Below are 11,559 nucleotides of genomic sequence, written 5' to 3' on the forward strand. Positions count from 1 at the left end.
GATGACCCCCCTTTATATTGCCTATTTTATTTGAGATATTGCCTGAAAAATAGGAGTGAGTAGGGGTGCCATGGGTACCCGATTACCCAGAACTGAACCAAAACCGAAATCGAATGTTCTGGTTCTGGATCTTAAAAAGTTAGACCCATTTAAAATGGGTCATTAAAAACCGAACCGATAAAGAACCGAAACCATTGAACCAAATAGTAAAAAATTCGTGGGTACCCGAACCGAAACCGGAACCGATTATTATGATTTCGATATTTAAAATTTTATATTATATTACATTTAAGATAATCAAACTCATACATTATAATATAAAATATATTTTTTACGTGTAAAAGTCTATTAAATATATATAGCATAATAGTAAATGTGTATTGTTAAATGTATATTTTATAACTATACGTTAAACAAATATATCATAGATGTTAATAATAATGTCAACGTGTATCTTATGAATTAACTAATACATTTTATATTTATTAACTTATGCATGTTATGATGTTAATAATAATAATTCTCTTTATATTTTTATGGTTTTGGGTTGAGTTCTATAATTCTCATACTAAAACCGTTGAGACCTGAAACTGATAAAACCGCAAATAATAAAACTCAAACCGAAACCGTTAAGACCCGATCCAAAACCGACCTCTTGGCACCCCTGCTTTTGAGTTTTGACGCCTCTGGCAGGGGCCAAAACCTGTTTCTGTAGGTGGCCCAACTACTACTCTTTTTGTTTTTGGTAGTCTATTCCAAAGAACAAAATATCGCCGATACATCCGATATATATATATATTATTTTTTTGGTACACCGATATCGATATATCTGATATATATCCACTGAATATTGAATTATTTTTTTCCCGGTATATATCAAAATTTTCAATATAACGATATATATAAACTGATATATACAATATATCTGATATAAATTGTTAATTTTGACCAAATATTGTTAACTTTAACCGATATATTATCGATATTTCTGATATAATAAACTATATTTCCAATATATCGACATACAAAACAAACTTTTGACTGGTCACAAAAAAACTGGATATATCCTATATTTCTGATATATATCAATTTTTGGATACACCGATATATTCACCGAATTCGACATTTTGATCCTTGGTCTATTGGAGCAGTAGCAGTATTACTATTCTTTTTGTTTTGGTAGTCTATTCGAACAGTAATACACGGACCTACTCTTTAGAGCTACTATTGAACTAACACATATTTCTATGTAAATTAATGATTACAATTAGTATATCGGTAATACTGGTCTACTCTTTAGAAGTGGCACCTAACTAACATAATTTGGGTTTGGTTTTAAAAAGTTTGTGAAATAACAACACTAACCCATTTCGGCAAACTATTCACAGTCCGGACCATGGTTCAATTTTTCAGCGAGTATTCACAAGACAAGCCAAAACAAAAAAAAATGTACAAATCTGTAAAATTCCCAAGTCCTGCTGTTTTGGTAATGTCTCTTTCTTTTTTACTCTCACATATGCACTATACTATGTTATACTTATTCTCTGATGAGTGAGAGATTTTGATATGTAGATATAATTTTTTCCTACTTCTGTATGTGAATAAACCAATTTAGTGTAAAATGATAATATTATTGATAGTATTGCATAATTATGTACTTCTACTGCCTGATAAAATGCTTAGAGGGGAACTATTTGTTTGAAGTCTTTAATACTGCTGTGATGGGTAGTGGGGGATTCAAGAATCCATGTGTTATCTAATGAAAATATGAGCATGCCTTTGGCACTAAAACAACATTCCTTCCCGTATCATGAATAATTTCAAAAGAAAGAAAAACAAAAAGTGGGTCATGGGCATTGTTTGACGTCCCGCTTTATTGCATATTTTGAGCATCATTTGCTTCAACATATTCGAGTGCTCAGTATTTGTTTATATTCACTGGAGAGTTCAAAGAGAAACTGTAGAAATTTAATTTAACTGCAACTTAATACATATGGGGAATACCCAAACTTTTATAATTTTTTTAGAGCTTTTTTTAGTATCAATATTCTCCTACATTTTTTTTAATGGAAGTTGGGATATCTGCTCTACAAAATCCTTTCTTCATGTAGCACATTATTTACTCTTTGAACACATCAAAGGATATATGAATTGTCTGACAGGTGCAATATGTTAAATTCTAATTGTTTTGAACTCTGATGTGCTAAGCAGAATACGTTGAATGATGCTGGAACTCTATTTCGGAATTCTGGAGCTCTGTTGGAATTGAAAGGATCGAACTCTAACAAATAAAACAAGAGCTGAAGCTGGACTTAATGCTTGATGCACAAGTAAGCAGGTTTTTTTACCACCTTTGTGTTTTCATTGTCAACTTCCTTTCAGTGTTTGTTCTTGATGCCTAAAGAACAAGGTCCTGAGGTTTTGTTTTGTTGTTGAATTCTATATTGGCAACTGCCAAAGACAAATAAAAGTAGAAAATGGGAATCCCCTTTTATAACCGTTTCCATGTCCCCAATATATAAAAACCTTCACCTGGAAAACTAGATTGGGCTCACTTCTGGAAGCTTGATTTTGTTCTCTGAAACCTCCTGTAATTGAGCATTAATACATTCACAAGGCATGTCAGGTTTTGGTCTTTTATTTGCCAATTGTTTCTTCATAAGATACTTGTTATTAGATGGTCTACCTTTATGGTTGAGATTTACCGGAAGGAGAGCTCACTTGTTCGTTGTCTGTGGCTATTAAATCGTTGGGGGTCTTGAACTCTGCACCTTCCAATTACTGAAGGGACAAAGGAGTACATGCATTCTTATTATATCTAAAAAACTGAATTGTTTATTTAATATTTTTATGGAGCCTATATTAAATTTATACCCTTAACAGGCACATATCTTCTCCTCGAACAATGCCGTTTGCGCTACTGCAGATGTGATGCATGCAATGTTCCTCCACACATTCCTTACTATCAAGGGTGAGATTGATGTGATCTTGTATTTTTTCCTACATGTTAAAATTAAAATTTATCTTGTGTGTCTTTATGGTGTAGGCAATGTAACTGTGTCAATATGGATTACCTACTGATTATTCATAGTTTGTGTTCATAACTAAGATCTTATGTCAAGCAGCTTGTTTGATTGTTGCATTTGTGTCTTTTCATGGTTTTCTTTGAGCTGAATAATATAAACTAAGAGCATTTGCAATATGGTTTTCTACTCATCAAGTTACAGCTTTATCCGGCTCAATGCCTAAACAGGTTTCTGGTCGGTTAGACAAAAAGTGAAGCTGACAGTGCATCAATGACGTAGTACGAGTACAAGAGGTTTGAAATGCCAATTCTCAAACTCGAAACATGAATTACGCTTGATATTAATGATAATATCCAAATTCAGATAATCTTGCATATTACACACGCCCACTATATTATATCTCGTGGCGATTTTCATTTCGTATTCTTTTAATACTTTGTGCTGCTCCAATTCTACGCCCTTGGTGTATAATGTATATTGTCATAACACCTTCTCATTCGTTTCATGATATAATTAAAAAATATCTTTACCAGTTAAAAAGAAAAGAAAAAGTTATTCCCTTGTACCGAGCTATTGTGAAATTCGGAAGTTGCTGAGTTGGATTGTTATCTCAGCTAGTAATGCTATGATTCCAAAAGCTGAGTTAGATATTTTATTTATAACAGGTGGAAGACACCAATTCTATTGTTTCAAAACTTGCTGATGTAATAGCACAAGATAGAGCCGTGGTTGATGAATGCTGAGTTCTATTTGCTTCAACTGCAGTGATGCAGGTATACCTAACATTTCTTTTTGGTTTTAGGGATCTGCACAATGAAGATTAAGGTGTTACTCAATGTTGATTAGGATAGAAAACCACTGATTATATTAGAGCAAGTCCAATGATAGCACCCCAAAAACCAAAATGTCATTCCACTGGGGCTGGGGCTGTTAGAAGGCTCATAAATTTGGCTGGTGTGATAAACTCAGCCAAATTTGTGGCCTTGTCTAGCAGCTGCCATAATAAGTTTCGGGAGACGGATGACACAGTTTCTGCAGTTCATGTGTTAAATTTCGACGAACTGCAGAAATTGTGCCGTTCGTATCCCTTTAGCACCTCCATCTTCAACGCCTCCATTGGAATTGATTTTGAGTTTTTTACCTCTCAAATTTATTTGGGTAGCCAAAAATGCTAAAAATCCGACATGGCAGTACTAGAGCATCCCATTATACCAGCTCTCTATTGGACTTGCTCTTAAGTGTTTTTTGGTTGGTCCAACTCTACCAGGGAAAATTGTTATAGGTGGCAAACCTTTGTTCCGTCTTGATGGTTATCGAAGATAAAAACCATTGGGTGTTCTCAGGAGGTTGCAGAAACATCCCAATGTCACAACCTCCTCCTTGTTGTTTCTCTTTACTAACATGACATCATCACATCAGTCATTGGGGTAAAATTGGCTGGTCTTAAATATTAATAATAGATGGTCGGAATTAAGCCAAGAGAATGAGGCTAAGGCTACGTTTGGATCGTGGAAAATGTGAGAAAAGAAAAGGTTTTCCTGGAATTTAAAATCGTAGATCCGTTTGGTGAATTATAGAAAGTTGCAAAATGGAAAGCAGATTCTTTTAAGGTACCTGTCAAATAGGGAAAATAACATCATTTTGAAAAAAGAGGAAGTCGTTTTCTTCCTCTGTTGTCTCGACCAAGGTTTATAAACTTTACCAAAAAAAAAATGGAGAACGACCGACACAATCTACAAATTGATTAATTTCACCTCGAGATAATCTCAAATTTTCAAACCCATTCTAATCGATGTATGTATAAGTAATCTTCCAGCCATTAACGTTCCATTTCGCAAGAAAGAAATGTTGAAGGGTCTCAATGTTGTTTTAGAAGGATACAGAGGGTATGATCCAGTGCTTTGCAGATGGTGTCTCGAAGAAAACATTTTCTAGTCCAAACCAAACAATTAGAAAGTAAAATTCAGGAAAAAGGATTTAAGGTATTTAGATTCTGATATTGTGATTTCCATGTGAAAGAAAAATCTGTGGACCAAACACAGCCTAAATGACAGTTAATGGACTGAAGGCATCGTTACTCAGCAGATGAGAAGAGTCACAAGCTTCCAAATGAATCCTTGCATGCATATGGTTGTAACTTGTAAGTTCTTTCACCTAATTGGTGTTTTTGTGTGTAAAGCAGGTAGAGGAAAACAGCCTGAGAACCCCACTTCTACAACTGAAACAACATTCAAGAAGAAAGCAGAGTCAATTCCTATCGTTGAAGCTCCATTGTGAATCTCGGGGTGGCTTGCCAACAACTTTTTTGCATTGCTATTTCCTCAGAGGAACTGCATACCTATTGGGCTTCACCAAGTGTACATGGTGTCTAACCTTCGTTGGAAAAATTTACATCCTTCGGAGTAATATGTGCATCTTTGAAATGAAAAGAAATTGTAAAAGACGCAATAAATGTAAAATCGAAGCAATATAGTGTTTATTTTTTACCCTTCGACAACCAAAAGACAAAAGCCCTTGAAAGTTCGGAAGCAATACTCTATGAAGTTCTTAGTGCAATTTAGATGGGGGAAAGGATATATGCAGTAGCAGTAGTACTTTACATGTTCCCCGAGGATTGAGAATCCACCAATACTGCTGTGTTGACCAACAGTTCGGTATCTGTATGAGTTAATGTTCATGATTGATTTATATTCATACTAGCAATTCTGATATCACTACGAAGTTCTCAAACCAAACCAAAAAGGTTTTAGGTTCCTCTCTCAAATCTCAGTGCAGGGAACAAAATGCCATAACACATTAGAAAACTGAGAAGTTTAGGAGTGAAGTTGTCCACATCAGATTATCAATATATATATATATATATATATATATATATATATGTGAAGTTCCTCCACTTTGATACGGGAGATAGGAAAGAAATGCTAGGCGACTGTTATAGTGGTCGAAGTATCAGGACTATCAGCAACTATGCCGAGATTCCTTCATTCTAAGTTTTGACCACAAATGATGAAATTTAGGTTTCATTTCCCTTTCCGCCTTCACCATTTTCCTGAACTTTATTTGGGCTATTTTGTGAAAGTTTGGCAAAATGAACAATTGGTTAAAGATAGTTGTTTGAGTACTTGTTTCGTAGGAAAGGGTCACGTGTGCATATAGATGAAGTGGACCCTAATCTTTCGTTGAAGAAAATTACTTTAGCTACCCTTTATAAGTTTATTTAGCGGGCACCATTGGATTTGTATAATTGCATCGATCGTTGGGTCAATTTCTCTTCGTACAAACAAACAACCCTATCTTTCCAATTAGCCAAAACACGTTGACCCCTTAATATTAAAAGGCTTTCTTCTTCCCCCTCTCTGCCCCCCATTACTCCCCTCAGCCAACCAACAAAAATAAGACCTTTAGTGATGGCTTGAAGGAGGAACACCCTGGGCGTTGTTACTGTTACACCATCCTCCTTTAAATCATCACATACTTGGTTTATCTTTTAGATGGGTTGTACCTTCGACCCCCAGTGCTTTCGTCAACCAACAAAAGAAAATATGACCTATAGTGATGGCTTGAAGGAGGAAGACCACTGGGTCTATACCAAGGAGGTTCCTCCTTTAGATCATCACAATCTTGGTCATGTTTTAGGTGGTTTGTATTCTGTCAAATACTTCTGATTTTTTTTTAATTCTCTTTTTTAAAGTTTTAGATCTATATGATCCTCAAAAAAACTATTCTGATTTCTGGATTTCTTTCTAGTATTTTTTTTTCTATTTTTTTATTTTATAAATATAAAAAAAAAAATGGTTCATATTATGTTTTATTTTGCCCCGGCACTACTGGATCATTTTCAAGCCAATAAATTAAGAAGCCCGCCCAAACAAGATACATTTAGCAAAAAAAAACGCCCGCCCGAATTAACACAAACTCTAAGTACACCCCTACAATGTGACTGATTCCCCAACTATATAAGCTCATCACTAGTCTCTCTTTCTTTTTCTTTTCATTTCGCTTATTTTCACACCAAAACCCTAGATTCTTTTTTTCTCCCTCTTCCAAACTCAAAAAAAAGAAAAGAAAAGTAAGTCGTTTAGCTTCTTTTCTTCTTCCCTAATCTGTCAAATGGATTATGTTCTTGTTGTTTTTGGTACTAACTAAGTATGAATTCATCATTTTCTTCTTTGTTTCTGAGCAGGTTTTGTTCTCATTCCTCAAATCTCTTCAACACAAGTAAGTCTTGACTCGTTTTTGTTAATTTGTACATTAGACTTACTGCAAATAGCTGTTAATTAGATGAAGTTGTTATTATTCTTGAATCTTGAATCTTGATAATTCTGTTTTCTTGATTTTTTTTCTTTCTTAAGTATCTTGTTTGAGAATTCTCTAATTTTCTCTTGATCGTGGTTTTCCACATATGTTTTTTAAATTGTTTATGGTTATAAACGTGATCTAGTTAATGATTTGATCTAAACTTGTTTTTACATATTGATTTCGTTTTAATTTTGTGTATGATTCTTTCTTAAATTTTCCTATCATTAGCTAGCATGTGTTTGGATTTATGTGTAAATTTATAATCATGTGTATTTTTATACCTATCAACTGTGATGATGTTTTCCCACTGAACTTTGTTCCGATTTCTAAATTCTAAGATACCATATTATCTGTATGGTATGTAGATAATATGTAGATAGCGTACGTTATTTGTAACATGACAGACATATTAGTCCAGAAAATCCAGAAACAATACTTGGTTGATTCAACTGTTTAATTCGCTTTAACTTGAACTGTTGCTAGAGTTTGCTATTTTGAGTTGTTCATACGATTTTTGTTGTTTTATTCTGTTTGTAGTTTGTCTGTTAGTTTAAATAAATCATATGCAGTAGCTGGGACAATAAATTGTGTTGTTATGTATTGGTGCATGTTTAATGTCAAATGCAATGACTTTGTCGAAACTATGTTTCACTCATACGGTCTAGGTTGTGGTTCTGTGCAGACCTAAAAGGTTGTTCTAGGATATTGCAGAAATGAGTACAAAAGAAGAAAGTTGTTTAGCACAGAATTTCTGTACAAGTAGGATTTGTTTGTGTTGCGTCAATCAGCATCTATTTTTCATATTATTACTCGTCTTTATTTTTTTGATCAGGTATTTTTGTTTGAACATGGGACTTAAATTTTGTACTTATGAGCTTCTAATCTCATTATTGTCTTGATTTCATGGTTTGTGTTTTTTGTATTTAATGAACATGTTAAGGTTGTGCGTGTCAGTTTATTTCTGGTTATTCATTCTTTTATAAATTTAATGTACTCTAACTAGTTTTTTCCTTGGAAAAGATCTAGGGAAGCGTAGGTTTTTAAAATGAGCTCTGGAGATCAATTGATTGGTAAAGGAAAGTCCCTGATAAATCCCAATGATGAAGTACTCAATGATGGTATTGCTGCATCACTGGGTGGGAATGCAACAGAATCAGAATGTGGGAGCACAATACACGGCACCGTCCCTGATCTAATGGTTGTTGGGTCCAACACAGTATATGGTACTGGCGTGACTGATCCTCTCCCATTGGCAGAGGGTACAGTTGCTGGTGGTGACATTCAGTCTCAAAGTGTGGATCAAGATATGGATTCTCCAAGTCCACTTCAGAATGATTTGATTGATTTTAGCTTTCTTGGATCCTTTGGACATAGTAAGGGTACTGATGAAAATAGTGAAACCACAGTTGCTGGTAGCGTCTCTGATCAAGTGGATGGATTGGGTACTACTGCAAGTTCCTTTCATACTGATACTCCCGATTTTAGCTTTCCTGGGTCAGTTGGACATAATTTAGGCTTGGATGGAGTAAGTGATAGCACAATTCCTACAGGTTTCTCTGATCAGCTGTGTGGATTTGATTCTACTGGAAGTCGATTTCAGACTGATTCTATGGATCTTAGCTTTCCTGGATCCTTGGATGGGCATAACTTCGGAGCAGATGAAACAATGGATTGCACATTGTCTGGTAGCTTCTCTGATCTGCTCGGTATGGAAGTTGACACTATGGATCTTGAATTTCCTGGATCATCGGATGGACACACTTCTGACAGGCCACATCCTACTAGGAACTTCACGACTCCCCAAGGAAGCTTGGATAATCTTTTTTCTGGGAGTGCTGCATCCAATTTTATGACAGATACTGTCCGTGATCATTCACAGCTTGGGTGTTTGTCAAGTTTCGAAGTTGGTGGTACCTCTACAATGAATGAGTATCGGGACACAGGGCAGTTACACACCTCTGACATGTCACTTGCTGTTAGGAACTTTATGACTCCTGATGGAAGCTTGACTGATGTTTTGTCTGGAAGTGCACCTGTGTTAGTTGCTGGTACTAATGTTGGCTCAATTGTCAATCCTCTGGGAAATTATGGAGTTCAAAACTTGAATGAGAACAGTGGGACTTTTGTCAATGAGGGGGTCGTTTCAAACCCATTTGCCACCCACTTCCATTCAGTAAAAGGCAATCTAAATCAGCAGTCTGCTCAACCTGCAGAAGGAGTACTTCATTCTGTAGGAAGCATGGGTCATATCTTCTCTGGCAGTACCCTTACGTCTGTTGGTGGTGCCAATGCGGGCGTTAACCCTCAAGGCAGCGCTCTTCCTGGTATGAATGAGGGGTCTAATTCGCAGCCATTTGCAGTCTTCCACCAAAATGTAGAAGGCAGTCTAAATCAGCCCTCTTCTCATCTTGCAGCTGGAGGTCTTTGTCCTTTACCTGGTAATGGTATGTTTAATTTATCTACACTTCATATTTTAATTTCTCTCTGACACATGTTGATTGTTGCAAATATTCCAGTTCCTGTTGCAGACGCTTCAGCTCCTGTTGCACATCCTCAGACAAACACTGCAAATGCTTCAACTGTTACTCAGGCTGGACCCCCAGAAACTGGTTGTAAGTATACATGCTTCTCTTCATAGTTCTATTTTCTTCATGAAGAGTTTAAAATGAAACTGCTGTAGATTTCCTTGCACCCATGTGGATCCTCTTCATATTTGGTTTAAATCTGGAGTTTCAAGTGAAAGCCACTCCATGGATTGACAAAATACCTTCATTAACTTTTGGACCTCTTTTGGTCCAAAAAATTGGTCTTCTTACCTATGCTTGTTGTTAATGTGTATTAACAAAAAATTGGTCTTCTTACCTATGCTTGTTGTTAATGTGTATTAACAAAAAATTGGTCTTCTTACCTATGTACGTTGTTAATGTGTATTTTTAAAAGAGCATCCCCATATTTTCTGTAGTACATGAAGTTTTTGTTATATTTATGTGGGGCATTTTCAACAGTTTCTTAGTGTTATCAGCTACACTATAAGGCCCTTCACTTGTCTAAAGAATTTTCATTTTGAATTAAATGATTAAATTTAGTTAGGGGAGTTATGGTTTGCTGCTCATCTTAATCTTACTAGTTTTTTTTTTTTGCAGTTTCCATCCAGCCGAGATTGTGGCGTTACAGTGAGCTGTGTCCATGGTGCGAGAGGCTTCTAACCTCTAGCCCAAATTCAGTAACACCTCCACATTATCCTCCGGTAGTTGTGCATCTTTCATGTGGACACAATTACCATGAGGAGTGTTATCTTGGAGCTACAGCAAATGGACTTCTACCAGCACCTGCTTGTCTTCACTGCATGGAGGGAGTTATTCAGGATTAGACCGCTTACTGTGTTTTCAGATAGGTTTAGAGACTTTTGGTGCAATTGTAGGAAATATTCAAATCTACTTAGACTTGATACTGGTGTAGCAGGGTTTTGTTTATTGCCATTTTAAGTGTTTATAGTCATGGCCATAGATGTGTACAGTTAGCAATACATGTTATACAGCTTATCATATACAGTTGAATAGTTAGGAATACAACTTTTTGTATGTAGTTGTGAAATTTATCTACTGCTGATTTCTATGTACTGGAATTAGACATAATGCATATTTTTTCCTTGAGCTTGTGCATAAGTAAATGGTTGGCCTTTGAAATATTTGTAACATGTATGCTATAGGATAACTATCCTAAGCCCTGCGCCTCCCTGATTCCCCATTGACCGTGTTTTGTTTTAATCTGAACTGTGTTATGCTTTGATGTCTAAAATACTTGGTTATAGATATAATTGATAATTCACTTGCGGCTTCACAGTGGTTTCGTCTGTGTTAGTTATTGCCATAATTCCTTGGAAATTTTTCTAACAGGCCCTTAATGTCATTTTCATTCTGTCTGTGAGTCTCCTGTGTGCATCTTATTATATGAACTACTTAGTCTGATTTGTTTTCTAAACAGAAAGGTTCTGTCAACTATTTGCTTGGATAACTTGTGTTCTTATCAAAACTTGATCCTGAAGGTCCTGTTTAAAAATAGACGCCAAATATTCTTCAAATCAACGTTTAGTTTCGGAAGGTTAAGTGTGTACTCGTGGGATTGTGGCCATGGCTGGGAGGAAGAGGCTGTTTCAGGGGGGGAGATTATGAACCATATTAGAATGATGAACTTGATTCTGAACCCTAGTAAAAAAGGACATCATCCAAAAAAT

The 11,559-nt window shown here is 35.7% G+C and overlaps 1 protein-coding gene and 1 long non-coding RNA gene across 4 annotated transcripts; both read left to right on the forward strand.

The window, feature by feature from the left end:
* Positions 1-1,343: 1,343 nt before the first annotated feature.
* On the forward strand, positions 1,344-5,664 carry LOC147508381 (uncharacterized). Its single transcript, XR_015216357.1, has 6 exons — positions 1,344-1,486; positions 2,212-2,330; positions 2,884-2,971; positions 3,254-3,319; positions 3,692-3,799; positions 5,209-5,664. It is a non-coding gene; the product is annotated as an uncharacterized LOC147508381 (long non-coding RNA).
* Positions 5,665-6,299: 635 nt separating this feature from the next.
* On the forward strand, positions 6,300-11,013 carry LOC147508382 (uncharacterized). Of its 3 annotated transcripts, XM_086600915.1 has the most exons (5): positions 6,300-7,095; positions 7,210-7,244; positions 8,346-9,769; positions 9,842-9,937; positions 10,469-11,013. In XM_086600915.1, exons 3-5 carry the CDS (start codon positions 8,371-8,373, stop codon positions 10,693-10,695), a joined length of 1,722 nt encoding a protein of 573 aa, XP_086457041.1. In that variant the 5' UTR covers positions 6,300-7,095; positions 7,210-7,244; positions 8,346-8,370; the 3' UTR covers positions 10,696-11,013. The 3 variants fall into 3 exon arrangements, with proteins under 3 accessions (XP_086457041.1, XP_086457040.1, XP_086457042.1); XM_086600914.1 differs by having other exon boundaries at positions 6,301-7,244; XM_086600916.1 differs by having other exon boundaries at positions 6,303-7,244; positions 8,346-9,763.
* Positions 11,014-11,559: the final 546 nt, after the last annotated feature.

The sequence above is a fragment of the Coptis chinensis genome, chromosome 3, assembly GCF_015680905.1.
Source record: "Coptis chinensis isolate HL-2020 chromosome 3, ASM1568090v1, whole genome shotgun sequence".
NCBI classification, from domain to species: Eukaryota; Viridiplantae; Streptophyta; class Magnoliopsida; order Ranunculales; family Ranunculaceae; genus Coptis; species Coptis chinensis.